General features: G+C 40.7%; 1 protein-coding gene across 1 annotated transcript in view; it reads right to left on the reverse strand.

Moving 5' to 3' along the window:
• Ccdc175 (coiled-coil domain containing 175) overlaps positions 1–21,524 on the reverse strand; it is a 72,645-nt gene extending 51,121 nt beyond the window's left edge. Inside the window, exons 1-7 of the mRNA XM_028789006.1 lie at positions 21,365–21,524; positions 18,237–18,322; positions 16,157–16,268; positions 11,078–11,213; positions 6,609–6,837; positions 4,278–4,400; positions 2,584–2,693 (exon numbers count right to left, since the gene is read on the reverse strand). Of these exons, the coding sequence (XP_028644839.1) occupies positions 2,584–2,693; positions 4,278–4,400; positions 6,609–6,837; positions 11,078–11,213; positions 16,157–16,268; positions 18,237–18,322; positions 21,365–21,524 (956 nt within the window). The remainder of the gene's footprint in view (positions 1–2,583; positions 2,694–4,277; positions 4,401–6,608; positions 6,838–11,077; positions 11,214–16,156; positions 16,269–18,236; positions 18,323–21,364) is intronic.
• Between the last annotated feature and the right edge of the window lie 209 nt (positions 21,525–21,733).

The raw sequence follows: 21,733 nt of genomic DNA on the forward strand, positions 1-21,733 counted from the left end.
AAATGTGTTATAGGATATTCAAACCTGTTTTTAGTTAGGGTGTGGCTCAGTCTTTAGCACACACCTTTAATTTCTGTGGCAGGAAGACAGACATGGCCTTAGTACATGTCTTTATTCCCAAACAATTAAGGTAAAGTTAGTTTGTAGGAGGAAGCACCCATGCTTGAAAGTGATGTCTAATTGAGTGGTAGAAAAAGTGATGAATCAGAGAAAGATTGGACAGAATAGGATATGCCCAATCCTCATTAGAAGAGAAAAAAAAAGGGAAGGTACTTAAGAGAGAGACATATAGTATAGGAAGAAGAGAATACAGTACAGGAATATAGTTGAGCTTTTGGAAACAGTACGGTTGAACCAGCCAGCTAGAGCTCAGAAAGAACTAGAAAAGGTGAGTTTATTCAGCAGCCAGTTTCAGAGGCCAAAAACATTCTAGGCTTAAATTGTTCAGAGACTAGAAGCTTCCAGGACTAGGGCTAGGTTAGTAGACAGAATCAGTAAGCCTCCCAGACAACTACTACAACGGATGAATAAAAAGAAGTTTCTAAAAGCTAGCCATTCTACCAAAAGCCATTTGTAGATTCAGTATAATCCCAATCAAAATCCCCAGCTTGTTCTTTGAAGAAACAGAAAAAAAATTATGCTAAAATTAATTTGGAACTATGCAAAAAGCCATACAGCCAAAACAATTATGAGCAAAAAGCAATGCTAGAGGGATTATAATTCCAGATTTTAAGCCATAGTAATCAAAACAACATGGTGCTGGTGCAAAAAACAGACATGTAGACCAATGGGACAAAACTGAAGGCTCAAACATGAACACATGTAATTTCAAACAATTAATAGTTGAATATATATATGTCAGAGTAAGGGAAGCTTCTTCAACAAATGATGCTGGGAACAGCATTCATGTACAGAAGACTGAAATTAGATCTGTATCTATCACCTTGCACAGAAACTAACTCCAAATGGATCAAAGACCCAAAAGTGCAACCTAAAACACTGAAACTGCTAGAAGAAAGTAGATAAACCTTATATGATATTGACGTAGGAAAGGACTTACTAGAACAACAACAACAACAAAGAACAAAAAACTTCAATTGCCCAAGAATTAAGGCCAACAGTTGACAAGTAGAACTTCATAAAATTAAAAAGTGTCTGCACAGCTAAAGAAACAAGCAACCAGATGAAGAAGAAGTCCATGAAATAAGAGAATTTTTATCAGCTACATGTCTGACAGAGGATCAATCTGTGCATGTTTATGTACCCATGATAGCTCTGCATTCTACTGTTGTTTTAGAAGATACAATTTAATTAAAAAGCATTAAAATATGTGTACAAATGATTTTATCATAAAATTAGTTGTTACTTGTCTTTTAGGAGCATGCTCAGACTGCAGGTTATCTCCCCAGTTGTTAGTAAATCACCTGGGTGGGCATGGCTCAACCTGACTAGCCCAGGAAGCAAAGCTGTGCCAAATACATTCCAACATGAACTCATAGAGTCTGCTGGTCAATTGTGGCTGACAGGCTAGACTTGTCACAGTTCATTTCAGAAGTTTTGACCCAGTCAGATATTTACATGTGCTCACCAAGAAGAGAGAACTGGTTACAGGTAAAGACAGAAGGATGAATCCCCCCCCCTTTTTTTTTGTCTTCAAAGGAAGCAGATCATGATGTTTTGGGATAAAAGAGAGAGTTTCTTCAGGTTCTGGGTGTGGTTCCTTATAGAGCAGTGGTTTGTGTGGGAGGCTTCCTTGCATTTTCTCAGCAAATCATGCAGGACCCTTTGACTAAGTATAAAGCAAGCATAACAGTATGGCTGGGTGTGTTACAGACTCATGCATTCCCCACCAAATGACCTTTCCTGTAGGAATTTCTTTTTTGTTGTTGTTTTTGGTTTAGAGTGAGGAGCTGAAGTGAGTTTAACACATTCGAAAGAACTCCTTCAGTTTCCAAGTATCTGCATCACTGAAACCCCATCCTTCCCCTCGACTACAAACCACAATCATCTGAAAAGCTGACTAACTTCAAAGTAAGGAGAGGACACCATAAAACCGCCTCACAGATGTAAGTAAACTAAATATAGTTCCATTTAATATTGAAGATGTGTTTCTGAGAATGAAAGTAACATATTAGTTGTTACCCTTTGAACCTTGACTTGTCTCCCAAATGTGCATTAAAGACTTTGTCTTCAGGGTGGTAATAGTAAGAGATTGTAGGACCTTTAAGAAACGGGGCTCAGAGCAGGTCTAAGGGCACTGGACGTGTCCCTGACTGGGACTGGGGACCCACAGTCTCTTGCTTGCCTCCTTTTTTTTGCTCCCTATGTTGTAAGTGGGTTCTCTGTGCCGTGCATTAGTCTCACAAACACACTGTCTCTACACAGGCAGTGGGGTCGTGTGACTATGATCTGTAGCCTCTACAACTGTAAGCCAAAAGAAGTATGTCTCTTCTTTATAATGCAGACTATAATCTAATAATCTAATGTAGATTGCTTATACCAGGTAATATGTTAAGGTAATTAAAAAAGAATGACTAATCAGCATCTAGAAGTGCTCCCGTAAACATAAAGTGCCACACTTACAGTTTTTCCTCCAGACTTTCACAAATTCTCCTCATGTCTTCTACCTTTTTCTTCCAAATAGCTATTGCTTCCTGTAGCCGCGCTATCTCTATACCTTGGTCACTAATTATCTATTGAAAATTCAATAACAATATGACATCCAATTATCAGCACGGGGTTCACAGCAGTAATTCAGGTTCTCTAAGCATTTTATAACTCACTCATTCAACTACTATGCTGGGGTCACCCTTTAGTCACAAAATACATCACTTTTATAACTTTGCTGTTGTTGTGAAACTTAACTTGATAAAAAACAATTCTGAAACAAAACAGAAAACCCGAATTTTGAAGGAATAGATGACTAAATGCAGTAGTGAGAAAAATCTATGTATGTATGTATGTATGTATGTATGTATGTATGTATGTATTCATATACAGGCGTGTGCATGTCTCCTCTAATAAGCCCATTTTTGTTCACCAAGATAAAATTGAATGAGACATTGTTTGGCTGATTGGTGTAGTACCACTTTGAGGACAGATGTTAATTCAGTAGCTCTCTAGAAAGCCATCCAGCAGGGCAAAAATTATTCAGTTTCTTTAGAGCATCACATGATTGCATCAATTATCAGGGTTAGGCCTGATATTCATTGTCCAGGTTCATATTTTCCAGTCTGGGTTTCATAAATTGTACATACTAGCAAAAGTGCATGCACATGGTCTAGTATTCATTGTCTTTTCCCTCAGCCACCCCTGCCTTGAATAGGTATCCTGTTCAAAGAATCACATTCAGTTCTTTTTCTGCCAGTGTTCTATCAGTCTGACCTGGCCACAGAGGTGTCTAGACTGAAGAGTTCATGTGTCTGTTAGGCTGTACTTCCCTCTGTCTGTAATTTGGGAATCTCCACAAAAATCCACCATATTGGGCAATATTCTACCTCATGTCTCCACTTCATAGGTTGGAAGAGGCAGGCTTTAAATCCAGGTTGATGTGACATTCAAGTTTGGGGATGGTGGCAGGGGGGGCAACAGGATCTGGGTAAGATTATTATGGCTGCCTAACTTGACCTTAGAAATCTTGGATCAAAACTAGATTGGTGGGGTGCTCCTTTGTACCTTATGAGACTCAAGTGGGGGGCATGAGCTTGGGCATGCGGATGGCATGAAGCTTTGTTTACCAATTTTCCTTAAGCCTCATCTGATCTCTGCATCTTTATTGTGTTGATACCTAGAATTAGATGACGGCCTCTTTAAACACATAGGCGAGAGGAGTATTTTATTCTACTGATGTTATGATAATTAGATGCCATCATGGACATATCATAATTAAGGTTAACATATGCACCTCATGTGACATATGATAGAATTAGTGATGCATTCTGGCAGAAAAATATACTGCTTCCGTATGACTACTGTATTGTGTGATTTTGCATGTGATTTTTGATATACACTGAAGAAATGTATTACAGATCCATTCATTCGACTAATTGAGATAAAAGGTTAGTAGGCATTAATATATATTTAGCTAGTTCTATATGCAGTTAAAAATCATTTTCAAGGTATTTTAGTCTATTAAGTATAACTTGTACATGCTGTAATACTTTAAAGGAAGTGTTAGGAAATGCTCTCAGAATAGCAGGAAGATGATTTAAATAAACCTAAAAAAAATGCTGTGTTCAAATTGGGCTAAAGGAAGATGATGTTTATTTTTTTCTTACCACTGAGCTGGAAGTAACCGTTTGCTTCATTTTTATTATTTTATTTTGCAATCTGGTCAATTCTTTCCTCTTCAAATATGCCTCTTTTCTCCGTTCCTCACAGGACTGCTTCACCTCCTTAATCTACAGTAACAACAGTAAACCAATTAAAAGTATTAGCACATCAGAGAAAGATTTTTCAACTTGTCAGCCTAATTAATATTCAATTTAAACAGGCCATTTTCAATCTAAGTAAACTAACAATTTAAAAGAAGAATGAAATGAAACCAGGATTTTTTTATTTCCTAATGTTAAAGACAAAACCATGAACCCTTTGGGTCAGACTGCAGCTATAAGATGTTGGTGGTACATTTATAGGAGCAATATGGCAATGACCACTGCTAAGAATGGATAAAAGCATCTTGCCACTGCAGTGCCTTACTGCAACTATGTCACAGCAATGAACCTCACATATATGACTACAGAGATATGGGGAATGGAGAAAGTAGTAATCAGAAGTATTCAGTTGTCTAGAAACCCCACTTCACACTACCTAATGGAAAATAAAACCCAGCTCAGAGTGCCATGTGCAGCGTCACTGAAGACAGGACAGCTTATAGTCTTGGATACTTTTTTCTGTTTTTACCAAAATCAAACATCTTGTCACATGTCAGACTCTGGAGTAATGAGTGACTCTTACTAAAAATTAAACTTTTTTTTTCAGCAAACTGAATGGTCAAGAACAAGGTAACAAAGAACAGAAAGACATAAGGTAGCACAGTGGGTTAAACTCTGTGACCACTTATGTCTGGCTGGCTGTCTTTCCCTTTAAGCTACCAACCCTTTGTGGGAGAGCAGGTACTTTGAACCAATATGATAATAGTCATTGCGCCAGGGTGCACATATGTATGTGTGAAATTTGCTGATAGAGATATTTTATTGAAAATTAGGGGAAAAAACCCATACAATTTTTAAAAAGCAGTGTAATAAATTACCCTTCCTTCTTTCTTCCTATTTAATGCTGCATCATTTAAGCTTGCTTGATTTCCTGGGTCTGAATGTGGAAGCTGGTGGTTCAGGGTCTAAATGTAGACAGTTCCTGAGCTCAGGTAGACTCTCATTTGGAAAGGACACAACAAAAGCTCTGCAGCTATGTGTGTGTGTGTGTGTAGGGGGGTGTTGATTCCCTAATTGGTTCTTGATTATGTCAATAAAAGAGGTGGAAGCCAATTGCTGGGCAAAAGGAAAAAGGTGGGACTTCTGGGTCCCAAGAAGAAGATAAGGGATGCAGAGAAAGGTTTTTCAGACCAGGCTTCGGAAGGAGGAGGAAGCTGCAGACATATAGGTCTTGGGGTCCCTAGAGTTTGTAGCCTCTGCCGTGAGCAGGAGTCAAGAAGGATGGAGGAAGCTAATTGATAAGATTGGGGCAGGAAATTCCTTGCTCAGCCATTGAGTTATCTAGTTAGTTTTAAAATAATAAGACTGTCTAGTGTTTTCCATCCACAGCACAAAGGTGGGCAGGAGGAGAGAGCAGGCAGCCGGGGCAGCTGTCGGTGGCTTGGCAAAGCTAGACATAAGGGGCTGGGGAAGTGATCACAGCTCCTGGCCGTTGGTGGAGCTGAATGACACCAGGGAGGCCGCTGGTGGAGCTAAGCTGGGCAAAGGAGCGAGCATGTTTATATCATTACTCGCAACACAGCTGTTTCCATCTCGAGCCTAGCTCCTTTCTGTCCAGTAAGAATGGAGACAGCTCCACCCAGAGCATCCAAGGCACCTTGAGAAATAAAAGAAGAGTTGGACAGTGAGTTCAATCAACATAGCACAGCAAGTGTGCAGCCTCTACAGGAGCAGGAGAGGCAGTGACTATCTCTGCCCCTGACCTCTGGAAATTTCTGGCCTTATAATACAGTTTGCTTTTTGCATACTAGAGTCTGGCAGCCCCGCTAAAGACTACTCCTGTCTCGGATTGCTGCAGCTGGACTAGCGGGCATTTCAGGTGTTCTGCCTGACTCCTAGGTTCTGTCTATACAAAAGTGGAACTTGATAAAAGGAGGTGGCAAATTCCTCATCTCCACATCAACATGAAGCCATTAAAGAGACGTGGATCCTGCCATGGACTCTGTTCTGTGAGCAGAATGAATGTGCACCACCGAATGTCTTCTCCAAGAGGCTCCGCAGACAAAAGAAACAAACAAGCCATGAGTTTCTCACACCAGTGCTGTTCAGAAGTTCCCCAAGGCCAATCATAATGTGCACTTACCAGCTAGCCATGAAGACAAAGAAAACATGTCCCATTGCTGCCTCAGAGTCAAGACAATTCTGGATTGAAAACTATTAAAGCTCACCACTTACATGGACAGCCAAATGTTCTTTCTTTTCCAAAAACTCTTGTTTATGTTTTTCAATTAAACCAGATGCCTCTTTCAGACATTGTTTTTGGAGTCCTATCTCTTCTTTCTCAAAGTTTATTCTGGTATAGGTGTCATTTATGTAGATAGTGGCTACGGCTTTCTCTTCCAAGGTTTGGTTCAGCATCAGGACAAACTTTGCATGCTGCTTCGCCAGCTCTGCTTGCTTTATTCTAGGAGAAAAGAATGAGTCTTGGCATAAAAGGAAGTCTTGGCACTTAGTAAAGGAAGGAATTCAGACTCTACAGTGGCATCAGAAGAATGCTCTAAAGCATACTTACTTTCCATTGTCTTTAAACTCAATAAGGATATAAGGTAACAGGATAAGTGTCCACTTTGCAACTTGTTAAGCCACTGCTAAAATGTCAGTCACCTGGCCCCATCTCACCCTATCTAGCCCCTTGTACCAGGATATTATTTTGGCTTAAAGTATAAGATGAGTCAAAAGTCATTTTGAACAAGTGAGTGGAATCTGGCCCAATGGATGTTTCCAGGCAGGTCATTAAGTCAAGAAAGGTTATCATTCTATTACATCTCTAGTTACCCTGATACCATAGCTCCAAGGGTTGGCCCAAGAGAAGTCTAGCCTTCCCCTGGACAGAACCTAGAGAAAGAGGAGGCTACAGCCATCTCTACTGCTCAGATGATGCTTGAGACCTGATTCTCATCTTCTCCCCTAGATCTGAGCACAAAATGAGTTGTGTACCTCATGCATGCACTATGGACCACGCCTTTCTGAAGAAGAACAGAATTCTGGGAGAAACCTGGAGCACAAATATTTAAAGAGGGAATAACTGATGCCATTTCTCTGTGTCACACTTTAAAAGCTCTTGGAACATAAAAACCTTTCCTAGTGTTTATGCTCCAGTTAGAGACTTAGGGTTAGGAAAGGGGTACTTGAAGCTTTGGGAAAGTAGTCATGGGCTGTTGGGGTGCTTTTTTTTGAGACAAAACATCACAAAAGAGATATAATAGAAAGTACAAAGGAGCTTGGTGAGGGAGTGAGTTAGTAGCTACTTTGTGAGCCAAGTATGGGAAACCTGGACAGAGAATTAGTCCAAGGAAGAAACCAAATCAATCAAAATAAAAAAAACCCTAACTATTCATGGTAGTCATGGTGGTGGTAGTCATGGTGATAGTGGTGGTAGTCTTGGCGGTCATGGTGGTGGTAGTGGTCATGGTTGTAGTTGTGATGGTTGTAGTTGGGTGGTAGTCATCGTGGAGTGGTGGTCATGGTGACAGTTGTGGTGGTAGTAGTCATGGTGGTAATGTTAGTGGTGGACATGGTGGTAGTTGTGGTGGTGGAGGTGATAGTTATGATGGTAGTAGTTGAGGTGATCATGGTGGTGGTGGTGGTCATGGTTATAGTGGTGGTGGTGGTAGTCTAAGGAGAGTGCATTCAAAAACAGGATGTAGGCCTGAGGAAAGCATACATAAAGGCCTCCATACTTTCTAGTTGCTGAGCAGTGAGGAGATGGAAGTGTCTCACAACAAGTCATTAGAGCCTGTGAGGACCTGTATAACGCATCTTGCTTGAAAACATAGAAACAACAGGTGATGATTATGGTTCCATCTCATCAATCCACCACCCTCTATTTGTACTTCATCTTTCCCTAAAAATTTACCTACAACAGAGATTCTTCTGCTGTGTTGGACCTGCAAGATAAGTGTTACTTGGAATCTATTAGAAATGTTGACAATCTTCTGATCTGCAACTTGGCCCTGGGCAAATTGGGTGCTCCAGCCTACTTGCCCATACCCAGAGATAGTTTGATGCTTAGGAGGTCTGCCCTAGCCAGGGTCACAGGAGATCTGCTGTAGTCAGGGCCACAGGAGGCCTGTCTTAACTAGGGACACAGGAGGCACCCCCAACCAGAGACTACTGTTTGCCCCCAGAAGGCCTGTTCTAACCCAGCTCACAGACCTTCAACTTCTTACAAAGAAGAACAGGCTCCATTCAGAGACAACAAGGCCAGGTAACACCTGAGATGACCAGATGGCAAAAGGTAAGCACAAGAACATAGGCAACAGAAACCAGTGCCACTTGGCACCATCAGAACCCTGTTCTTCCACCACAACATGCTCTGGATACCATAGCACGCCTGAAAAGTAAGATTCTGACTGAAATTTTCATCTCATAAAGATTATGATGACTTTAAGGAAAGACATAAATAACTCCCTTAAGGAAATACAGGCGAATACAGGTAAACAGGTAGAATCCCTTAAAGAGGAAACACATAAATCCCTTAAAGAAATGCAGGAAAACACAATTAAACAGGTGAAGAAATTGAACAACACCATTCAGGATCTAAAAATGGAAATAGAAACGATAAAGAAATCACAAAGAGAGGCATCCCTGGAGATGCGAAACCTAGAAAAAAGAACAGGAACTTCAAATGCAAACATCAACAACAGAATATAAGAGATAAAAGAGAGAATCCCAGGCATAGAAGATACCATAGAAGATATTGACACAATAGTCCCCAATGGGGACTACATTAGCTGAAATGCCCCAAATTGAGAAAATAGAACCTGAAGAGACCACCTCCAGTAAATCGACATGGCTCCCAGTTGAGGTATGGAGCCAGAGATTGAAGAAAAGGCCGTCCAGACACTGCCCTACCTAGGGATCCATCTCATCTGCAGACATCTAACCCTGGCCCTATTGCTGATGCCAAGATATGCTTGCAGACAGGAACCTGGTATAGATGCCCCCTGAGAGGCACTGCCAGCATCTGACTAATACAAACATTGGACTGAGTCCAGGGACCCCATTGGAAGAGTCAGGGAAGAGACTGAAGGAGCTGAAGGGGATTGCAACCCCATAGGAAGAACAACTAACTGGAACCCTCAGAGCTCCCAGGGACTAAACCACCAACCAAAGTGTATACATGTACTGTCCATGGTTTCTGCTACATATGTAACAGAGGAATGCCTTGACATCAGTGGGAGGGGAGATACTTGGTCCTGTGGAGGCTTGATGTCCCAGAGAACAGGGATGCTAGAGGGATGAGGTGGGAGTATAGGCAATGGGGAGGGGGGAGAGAGTAAGGGGTTCATGGAGGAGAGACTGGGAAGGGCAACAACATTTGAAATGTAAACAAATAAAATAATTAAAACAAATGTTGACCTTCATTCCCACCCTACTGCCTGGTAGACCTACCAAACCCTATGTCTTTTTGGTTTTTTATCTTTTCTTCTTTTCTTCCTTCCTTCCTTCCTTCCTTCCTTCCTTCCTTCCTTCCTTCCTTCCTTCCTTCCTTCCTTCCTTCCTTCCTTTCTTTCTTTCTTTCTTTCTTTCTTTCTTTCTTTCTTTCTTTCTTTCTTTCTTTCTTTTTTTAATGGTCTAAACCTCCAGCCTGGGAGCACAGAGGGAGGGACCCGTGGCTTCAGCTGTATATGTAAGGGAGGATGGCCTTGTCGGGCATAAGTGGGAGAGGAGATCCTTGGTCCCATGAAGGCCAGACCCTATGTTTTAACAAGCCTTCTCAGGATCCTTCCCAGGATCATGCAAAGCCCAAATTTACAGGAGCAGAATGATGGGACATCACTCGATGTATCCAGCTTCATGTTCCATTTCTGATTGTTGGTTTAGAAATAGTCTAGTTTATAGCTATCCCTGGAAACTATGGCTAGTGCAGTCCATGCATAAACTGCATTGTGAATCCTTAGTAGGGGTTAGAATATTCACTATTCCTCAATCTTATGAGCCTCATTCATGACACCTCTCCCAGGGCAGGTGTTCTGAGGACCGACTTTGGGAAGAACGTGCAAGGGTCTTGAGATCTGATGAGTCCCTGTGCACCAATTTCCCTACTATGATGGGGTGGTGGGAGTTCTTTGAACATTTCTCAATATAGGACATCAACATTTTGATATCTATGCATTAGTCTTGTAAAGTTGCTCATGGTGAGAACTTATTCTTCAAGCCTTATATTGTTTTATCATTTTAGAGTAAATCTTCCTCTTATACACTATGTTGGGTCAAGAGCTCTGAATTTCGTTTTACAGACAGAGCAAGTGAAGTTCAGGGATAAAGTACTGGCCCAAGTCAACAGCTTAGAAATAAGGAAAGGGTTCTAGCAGGTCTCAAGCTATAGGCAGTTACATACATAGTTGCATTTAACTATACACAAATCCTGGAACTCTTTCCAGGTAACCAACCTCATCCTCCTATTGAATTATAGGTACAATTGAAGATCTTTAATGAAATAAACTGGATAGAACATAACTGGTCTAATATGTACTTAACAGAATTATAACAAGGGATTATTGGAGCAGGCTGAGCTTGCAAACTTAATTCTATAAGAGCAGAAACTCTAAGTTTCAACCTTGGGAGGTAGCTTGGAAATAAACACATCATTTGCAGTGAACATTCTCAGTTTCTCAAATACTAAATTAAGAAATACCTACCCCAGAACTTCGTTTATGTTCTTCAGGTCGCTTATTTCGCTGTTTAGAAGCTTTACTTCACTTTTCATCTTCTCAATCTTTCTTCTCATTTGACTTATCTCTAAGATATTGAGTTTTCGAGCCTCTGAGATACATTCTTCAAAGTAAGTGAAAATTTGACCATCATTGGAGGAAGAGGACAATAGCAGATGCTTTTCCTATCCCAAGGAGAACTGCCTTTCATTGACATATTCTTTTCATTACGTTTCTGTACCAAGCACTTTGAATTTACCACTTTGGATCATCTCAGTCTTACGGACCTCCGTGGCTGTTATGATGTAACTAGCTTCCATGCTCTAGAAAGCTTCACAGACACAGTCTCACAGCACCTGATTCCCACTGGCCCTACACCCTTTTTACCTCTTGCCTAGGACTTCCCGTCATCTCTAACAAAGAATTTGCTTTAGGTGTCATTCTTATATTTGCATGTTCAGAAAGCTCAGGAGGAACAAACATTGGACCATTGTTTAAAGGAAGGAAGGAATGGGTACTTATTTCCTCCTTCTCATCAGTGGGTGCCATGAAGAAGTAACTCTACCGAGGTGTGTTCTCATCACTAATTAATTGTGCCTAGCTGCAACCAACATTGTAATGCACTCCAGGTTGGCTCTCCCTTCTCTCCTGTCTTGGTCTCCTCATTCCACCCTTCCCTTTGGATTATACACCCTAAAAATGTAATGGTGCAAAAGCCATCACCTCAGACCCGCTTTTCTGGAGAATCCAATATAAATAAATATTAAACTAGTACAACCATGGGACCCTTTAGACCCTAAAGGCTCTAAGTCTTCAAGGGTTTAGTTAGACTCTAAAATCTAGAGAGTTGCCCAGCATGTGACAGACAAAGGGCCGACGCACTCCTACACAACTGCATCCCAAGCAACTAGCTGAGAGCTCCCCTAGAAGATTCAGACTACTACCTGCATTCCCAACACATCTTTTTTCCAGGTCACTAGTTAAATTGTTTGTGGTAACAAGCTTCTCAAATTCTGTGCCTCCAACATACATGTCTGTCAGCAGGGAACTCTGTTCAAGTGCAGGCTCTGCTGGCAATCAGGGTCTGGAGGATGGCTGGAAATTCTGATTTCTAATTTATCTTCCCTTGCTGTATCTGATGCTGGTCCACAGACCACACTGCAAGTTGTAAGGCTTCATGATATAAAGCCAAATAAACTTTTCCAGCTACACATACAGCATGCATCAAAGGCCTTACAAGCTAATATGGCTTATATTTTTTCCTACTAACATATTTTTTCCTATTTATATAAATACAACAATCTGTAAAATAAAGAAAAACAACTGAAGAAAGTTGAAAAAACTGAACATTTTAAAACAATTTCTTTGATGTAGATTCTTTTAAGTTTCTCTTCTCTTCCTGTGTAGACATATTTTTTCAAACTAATGTAGCACTAAGAACATTGCTTTATTATATAACCTATTGTACCAGTTAGCATACAGGTGGAGGATAGACTGTTAAATAGTAAATTAAGCAACAAAAGTTGATTATAAAGAGCTACTAGTCACAACCGAAGATTAGAGTAGCAAGGAACCACTACAGTCCTAAGAGGCAGACCTCTCTAGAAGGCTGTAGTCTATTCAATGGCAAAGTAATTCATGCACTGCTGAGGTGCTGGAATTTGCTGGAAATGTCTCTAGAGTGCCAGGGGACTTGTCCACACAGACAGGACATAACTGCTCAAGGAAAGTCAACTGAAGCTCTTCACAGAGTGTGTCTCTCTTTGGCATTGGCATGAAGCTGCCCAAAGGGTTCTGGGAGAAGTGGACAGGCTGGGCATTGAAAACCACTGGATCTTGTAGGATTGAGTCATACCAGTATCACATGCAGTGGAGGGGTCTGCCAAGCTGACTGCTGGCACATAAAAAGAAACTCTTCCCTCTTTATCATACTTCCTAGTGTCCTTTACTGACTAAGCTGAACATCTCATCAGTTAGCAAGGGGAGGGCACAGGGGGGATGCTGACTAGTTTTACACCAACTCTACACAAACTAGAGTTATTTGAAAGGAGGGAACCTCAATTGAGAAAATGCCTCCATGAGATCCAATTGTTGGGCATTTTCTTATTTGTGAGTGGTGGAGCGAGCTGGCTGATCAAGTCATGATGAGCAAGCCAGGAAGCAGCACTCCTCCATCAGCTCTTGCCTCCAGGCTCTTCCTGCCCTCACTACTTTTAATGATAAACGGTTGCATGGAAATGTAAGTGAAATTAATCCTTTCCTCCCCAAGTTGCCTTGGTCATGATGTTTCATCACAGAAACAGAAACCTTAACTAAGACAGGGTGCAATGTATGAGGTTTCTCTCCTTTACTGTCAAGCAGATATCAAAATGCAAATTTAGAACAAAGATTCAGTAAGTGGATAATTGGCACATCTATCTTTAAAAACAAAACACTTGTTTAATGCCAGGTGAAATGTCTGTCACCTTTCTATAATCCCAGCACAAGGGAGGCAGAGCTGACAGGCCTAGGTTACACAAAACCCTGGTTATTTGATTTAATCAAATAAAACCAAAGCTAAAAATAAAACACACACCAACAAAATTTCCATTTCTTATTTGAATCGCTCTTTCAAGGTAGCGTCCTTGGGAAACAGAATTTAAGGTTTGTGTGCAGAGAATGTATAATACTTTCAGGCATGTCTCTGGTGGGGTGAAAATGGCAAGACTTCAGAGGAGATGTCAAAACACAAAGATGTATAGAGCTGGTCTACTCTGGCCTAGGAGATCCATAGCAGCTGATAACAGAATAAACTCCAACCCAGGGAGGTTCTGTCTGTCACATATGGGGAGCTGCACTCTATGCTCAAGGTGATTCTTGCAGAAGGACTCAGTTACAAGTCTTGGCTGACACTTCTTGCAGCTGAGAAAATAAAATTCGGTCCTGGTCTGACACTAAAATTTTAACTAAAAATTATTCCAAGAGCTAAATGTAAGAGCCAAAGGTTTAAATCTTAGGGGCTGGAAATACAGTTTGGTGATGGGATGGTACTCACTCCTCTAGCATCTGTGGGACCACATAATGCAAATCAAAACATTTTAAAGATCCCCTCAGATAAAAGATGGGTTGAAGTCAGTTTTTTTTTTTGTTTTCTGTTTTTAATTTACTTATTTCTTTATGTGAGTGAGCCCATGTGAGTGTATGTGAACCTTGTAAAGAGACACCATGAACAAGGCAACTCTTATAATGGGCAACATTTAACTAGGGCTGGCTTACTGGTTCTGAGGTTCAGTCCGTTATCATCATGGTGAGAACATGGCAGCATCCAGGCTGGCATGGCACTGGAGTAGCTGAGAGTTAGACATCTTGTTCTGAGGGCAAACAGGAGAAGACTATCTTCCAGGCATCTAAAAGAAGGCTCTCTCAAAGCCCACTTCCACAGTGACATACTTCCTCCAACAAGGCTACACCTACTCCAGTGAGGCCATACCTCGTAATAGTGCCACGGCAGCCAGGAGGGCATTGGATCTCATGGAACTGAAGTTGCAGGTGGTTGTGAGCTATATGTGAGTACTAGGAATTGACCCAAGTCTTCTACAAGAGTAACATGTGATCTTAACTACTGACCCATCTCTCCAAGATCTATTAAAATCTTTATGACATTCGATTTGAGAATGATTTCTTTGAGGCAAAACCAAAAGTATAGCTAACAAATCAAAAATAAGTTAGATCATCAAATTAAAAGCTTTCATCAAAGGTCATCATCAACAGAGGCCAGCTCTTGAGCAGGAGGACATATCTGAAAATGATATATCTAGTAATGGGTTGACACTAATAAAAACTCCACAACCCATCAATGACAACAACTACAAAGTCCCAATACTATAAAGACAAAAGGCATGGGTTGCTATCTCTCTTCAAAAAACACAGCAACAAAGACACAGCACCCAACACAACACAGCACCCAACAAACACATAAAAAGATGCTTAAAGGAACTGATCATTAGAAAATTCAAATTATAACCCGAGATGCTAATTTATGCTGAATAGAAGAATAGATCTCATTAAAACAAACAAAACCGGAAAATAACAAGTGTTGGCAAGGATGTGGAGGAAACGGAACCCTGTGTATTCCTGGTGGCTACCTAAGATAGGTCATCTTATAAGAATTGCATGTAGAATCATCATACAATCCAGCATTGACACCGAGACCAAAAGAATTTAAAACAGAGTTCAGATGAGCATTTGGACACTGTAAACATTGTTACTCTCAACAGCCAAAGGTGGCAGAAGCTGTCCATCAGCGATAGGCCAAATAAGTAAAGTTTGGTGGATATGTACAGTGGAATGCCGTTCAGTCGTTCAGTCTTTGCAGGGAAGCTGATCTGATACATACTTCCACATGAATAAACCTTGCAGTCACTATGCTAAGGGAACTAAACCAGGGAGTGGCACTATTAGGAGGTATGTCCTAGTTAGAGAAGGTGTGGCCTTGTTGGAGGAAGTATGTCACTGTGGGGGTGGGCTTTGAGAGACTCATTTTTTAGCAGCCTGAAAGTCAGTCTTCTCATGTTTACCTTTGGAACAAGATGTAGAACTCTCAGCTTATGCCTCCAGCACCATGCCAGCCTGCCATGTTCCTGCCATGATGACAATGGACTGAATCTCCGAACCAGTAAGGCAGCCCCATTTAAATGCTGTCTTTATAAGAGTTGCCTTAGTCATGGTGTCTCTTTACAGCAATGGAAACCCTAACTAAGACAACAGGACTATTTATGTGAAGTACCTACAATTGCCAATATCCTATAAACAAAAAGTAGAATGGTGGATTAGGACATCCACAGAGCCTAATTTAAGTATGTAACTATTAATCAGAAATGGGCTGACCTATTTTTTAGTCAATTTAACAGCAAAATTATGCACATTGAATTTCCTTATAGTGCACTATGTCCATCTAAAGTAGCATGAGAGATTGCTACAAAACACAGTGTTCACATTAGGTAATCTTTCTATTGATGCTTGAATAAGCACAGTATTAAATCCTTGTGATAAACATTAAAGCCCCACAGCTTACGCCATCAGACGCACCTTCCAGCTCCCTGTGCATGCTGTTCGGCACAGTCTCCAGCAGAAAGTAGAGTCTGCTCAACTCCATGCTCTCAATTTCCAGCATCTCTATTGTATTTTTTCGCATTTCTTCCTGGAAAAAAATCAAATAGCTTTTGAAAAATGCAAACTCAGTGAAGCAATAATATTTGCTTCTTAAGACAGGATCTCTCTGCGTGGGACTTGAAACATCATTTCTACCAGACCCTTCCTGACGCTGTTGTAACATGTCAGACTGGAAAAGAGGAAGGTCTCCAGCAGATCTAATCTGTCATTTCTGATTAATCTCTAATATCTGTTGACTTCTCCTTTACTCAGAGCCTTTACCCCTTCTGTGTACCTGTTTCCTGTATCCAGTTTCAATTCATCTAAATGAAAAGATTCCAAAAAAAGAGTCAACACTAAGATGGCCACTTGTTAAAAAATTAAACTTCCCTGTAAATACCCATGTGGGAATACAGAGAACAATGCTTTTCTTTGCTCTTTAAAATGTATGTTTGCATGTACGTATGTGTACCATGTCTACATATGTGCCTGCAGAAATCAAAAAAGAGCATCAGATCTCCTGAAACTGGAATTGTGACTCACAGTATGGATCCTGGGAACCAAACTTTGATTCTCCGCAAGAGCAACAAGTGATATTAACCACTGAGCCATCTCTCCATCCTCCCATGCTTGGCTTAGTTCTATAAATCTGACAGTCTTGTGATGGTTGATTTATTTGCTTGATTTTAGGTTCAGGTGCATTTAAAAGGAGGAAAACATTAAAAAATCATTTCTTAAATAAATAAAGCTATAGCTATTTTATGACCTGAGAAACTTCCATTGCATTTTACCAACTGAAAATCACATTGCATATTTGTATACACAGCATGGTATTGTTTCTGAAAATAATGATAATAATAAAAGTTCAATGCAGGTATAATTGGTATAATGTGGAAATGGTTAATTGTCATATTTGAGAGTAGTGGAATTGCAGTGGTTCTTATTTGATTATTTTTGCTTGTTTAGTTTGTAAAATTTCTAGGGTAAGCATATACTACCTTTATAATAATAAGTATTGGTCATTTTTTAAATGGAGGAATTTATGTCTGCTACTTGAGAGATTTTCATGGCTCAGGTGTTAAGTGGTTGGAGTCTAGATTCTTTAATTAGCCACAATGAAAGTCTTGACTCCTACATGTGCTAAGAAAAATGTAAGTGGAGGAAAGCAGCAGCTTGAAGGATGGCCAGTGATGCTGAGTGTCAACGCTCTATGGATCCACCCAAGGGATTCTGGCCTGAGGCTGTGTGGAATGATGACATTAATGTATATAATTATATGAAATATATAGTAATGAGTCAGTTATCTATGGACTTGAGGTTTCTTACTTTACAGCCTTTCTACCTTCTTAGACATTGGCTAAGTAATCGACTTCGCCATTTTTAAGATCAAATACAGACACTACTCTTTCAGTTGAGAAGGCATTTTTACCACCATCCAAAGCTGACAAATACATATGTCCAGAGGGAAATTTGGGAACATTCCTTTGACCTGGCTTCCTTAGGAGCAGGCCTATAATATAGAAAGAATGTCTGATGTCCCATAACACAGTTGTCTGCTTCCATGAGACAGATGTTAAGTAACTGGCTACCACCCATGAAGGGAATTGCTTACAGGAAGTTGAGGTCCTTGTAACCATACCTCACCTCACCCAGTGGTTTTGGTTCTTGCTTGGCTGGTTGTTTGGCTGGTATAACCATTGCTTACATATTATGTAAGCATCTGCCCACATGGCCCACCCGTTACCCGGGCTCTCTCAGCATCCCTGTGGCCTTTTCTATTTTGGCTTGTCTTTATCTTTAGCACATGCTCCATCATTCAGTTTTCTGCAGGAAAACGTGAGCAGTAATCTATACTGACAGTGGTTGGTAAATTGAAGAAAATTATATTTTTACTCAGGGTAAATATTTTCCCTGTCCACCTATTGAGGCAACTTGTACAGACTCACTTCTAAATTAAAGGTTAATGCAGGTATAAGTGAAAGTCCAAAAAAAGAGTAAATTAAAGATAATGTAATACCAGCTTTTTAACAGCTACAGTAATGTCCTTAAGAAAGGTCTTAACTTCTTCATTGCACGTGAAATAGTCCCCTTGCAGAGATTTTTCTAGAAAACACAAAGATTAGAATATTAAGATATCTTACATATTTGTTCAAATGCTACTTGGTTCACCCTTTATGATCCGGTTCAAATGTTGAAACTTAGACCATTTTGATTGTCTATTGAATGTTGTGAATCTCCTTTTAATGTTTCCTATTACATAGTGCACACACACACACACACACACACACATCCACACACACAATCCTTAGAGAAAATCTCTCATTAAATTCATCTTTGTACATATATCCTATGATGGGAAGAAGACACTTCAATAAGATGAAATATTAATAAATAATCACAAATAAGAAAAAGCTAACATGTCTGCAAATGTAGGTTTAAAAATGTTTTATATCTATACACACATGTGTATGAATATATATTATATATATTGTATATATATAATATATATAATACAAAATTACATTGTTCCAGAAACACACAGCAAATCACTTTAGTTAAGGAATCTTTTATGTCATGTACTTCTGTATAAAAATGTGAAGCAAAGACTGAGATTGCACACTCGCAAATGGGTAGTTATCCCATTAGCCTTCCATCCCCCCCTTTCACCAATGTACTCAAAGAGGTCTCCTTTACCTTCCTGTCTGTAAGCAGCAAGTACTAAGAAGAGAACATTGTGAAATACAAGCAAAGATAGTAAAGGCAAGATATATACTGAATAAGAATGATAAGAAAGAATCAAAGGCAAAGAATCAAGAAGAGCAAGAGACTCTGCATGTTTTAGGCCTGTCCCATGTGTGTGAGATCAGTTTCTTGTGCTGCATCATGATTTACCTACGGTATCCAGCGCTGTTTCTCTCTCTTTCACTGTTTCCAGTTGAAGCTAAGACTTCCTTTATGCTAGACAAGTGATCTATCACTGAATCACAACCCAGAGCCCTGTACTGTCACATATTTGTTTTATGACAAAGAATAATTCTCACAGTATAGATGAGAATCTAAGACTCATCTATGACTTTTGAGGTTATATTTTATGTGCAAGACCCCAGACATAATCAGCATTAGATTGCAGGATTAGAACCAACCAGTAAGATTCAGGGGCTCACGCACGAGTAGCCATTTCCTCCTCTCAGCAGAATGAATTGTAACACCTGTCCCAGTTCCAGGGAACATGGACTCTCCTATAGAACTATGCTCTGTCTAGTTATGTATTTCAAATAAGTATGCTAACAAGGCAAGCATGTACAGTCTCCTTTCTTTTTTCCTTTATGGAAAAAGTGAGCACATGTTTATTATTGTTCAAAAATATGCTGGAGATTTGTAGACTTTCTAACTAAACTCAGAGAAAGAAATCTATTTTAGATGAATTTTATTTATAGATAACTTTAGTTGTAGCCCAGACTGGTCTTCAACTTGCTATCAGGCTAAGGATAGATAACCGTGGCCTTCTGATGATGTTGCTTCCACCTCACAAGTCCTGGGATTCCCACATCCAGGTAAGGGAGGGCAGATAAAGTTTCTTCCTATGAAGAACTTCCTAGGGAGCTGTGACATACTGTCTTCCAGTCATGACCATGGCACTCCCAGATTCACTGCGGCTATGGCCACCTGTACAAGACTGCACATGTGGAGACAACAAGCTCGGTCAACATTCTAGATATGCCACTAATAGACTCCATGTAAGTGGGAGGGGGAGAAATGAGAGAAATAATAAAGGTGGGAAAAGGATATTTTAGGGGTGTTGAGAGGAGTGGCAGAGGCGTGAGGGATAGGTATGATCAAGGTACCATGTGACCAAGTACAAAAATAAATAAAAGATACTCTAATAAAAATAACTTTCCAAGTCTCCAGATGTTATTAGCCTATGCAAATATTTGTGCATACGTAAACAGGGTTGTGTGGACACGCTGATCTAGAGTTGATTGTGAAGAGAATTCAAGCTCCAAGTTCTAACAATGACTTTGGCTACGCAGAGTTAATTTGTGTCATTAGCGACTAAGATTTTTCATGGAAATACTTGCCTCTGCTTATCCAATGAGAAGAGTGACATTAAATTCAGTCCTCCAAGAAGGTGAAAGAGAAATCACTGTAACTGCAGCACATTCACAGAAATAGCTATGATTATTTTGAAGCAATACATGAAACAATGAGAAAACTTGCTCTTCATAGCCTAAACACCTTCGTTCTCAAGAAGAAATGCCCTTTCTTGGACTAACCGATTGTGATTTCTAACAGAATAAGTGTTATATGAGTTACTTTTGAATGGCTGTGACCAAAATGACTAAAAGAATCAACTTAGGGAAGGAAATTTTGTACTTGGGTTTAGAGGGTTCCAGTACATCATAACGGGGAAGGTAGAGCAGCAACACCTCAGTTCACTGCAGCAGGGGCTTGAGAAAGATGTTCCCAAGAACCAGAAAGATAGCAGGATCTAGAGGCTGATTAAAAATCTTCAAAGTCCTCTCCCATTCTCCTCAGTGACAGGCGTCTCTCAGCTGAGCCCTACCTACCTCCTGCAGGTTTCACAGCCTCCTAAACCCAGCCCAACAACCCGGAAACGGGCGTGTACAACAGGAGCCTGTGGGAGACAGAGTCAAAGCGTATCAAGTATGTTAGCCTGATTCTACAAAAGATAATTTTTGGTTCAAATCTCCCAAACGCTGTCTTTTATTTAATTTTCTGTGCCCATTACAACAAACAGGTGCCTCTTAAGCATTCCATTTCCTACTTGTCTTTTAAAAAGTCTCCAGTTTCCCATGGTAAAGGCTCGAAGATTTTAAACCCATGAAGGAAAGATAAGTGGCTCAAGTGGAAAGCAGACATGCAGGTCCCAGTTGATGGCTTGGGACACCCGGTGGTTATAGCGATTCATCAGCCCAGATGCACTTGAGCAGATGCTATGAACGCTTAGCCCCTCCCTGTCGCTCATCTCCCTACCAATGAGGAACAGAAGGCAAGAGACTCCGGCCAGCGATGTTCTGGGTTTCAGGAGAAGAATGCCTGCTCAGGCTCCTGCCAAGAGCCGGACAGACCACCATCTCCAAGGGCGATGTGGCTCCCGGCCTCGGCCTCAGTGGAACTTCTTACCTACAACAAAAAGCTGCTCTAACGCATTGGCAGCTACGGAGGAGCCCAGGGTAGTGGGGAAGGTGCATAGCTCCAGGGACAGGCTTGTGGAGACCGAGGCTGGCCGCACCAACTTCTTGTTGACAAATCCCAGATCGGGGGTCCAGGAGCGCATGGCCATCTTGTTTGTTGATGCTGTCAGCACCAGGCAAAGTGAGAGGAACGCCGTTGCCAGGGGCAACGACGACGCTGACGTCTCCAAGTGTCCTGTTGTGGCCCCCACCTGAGGTGGGAACCTGCTTGGCTCTCTAACTTTACCCTCAAAGCCTAAGTGGTCCTGGTTGGATGACTATTCAGCAACTCCTTCGTATTCCTACCTTTCTTACAGAC

The sequence above is a fragment of the Grammomys surdaster genome, unplaced genomic scaffold, assembly GCF_004785775.1.
Source record: "Grammomys surdaster isolate TR1022 unplaced genomic scaffold, NIH_TR_1.0 127, whole genome shotgun sequence".
In the NCBI taxonomy this organism is placed as follows: Eukaryota; Metazoa; Chordata; class Mammalia; order Rodentia; family Muridae; genus Grammomys; species Grammomys surdaster.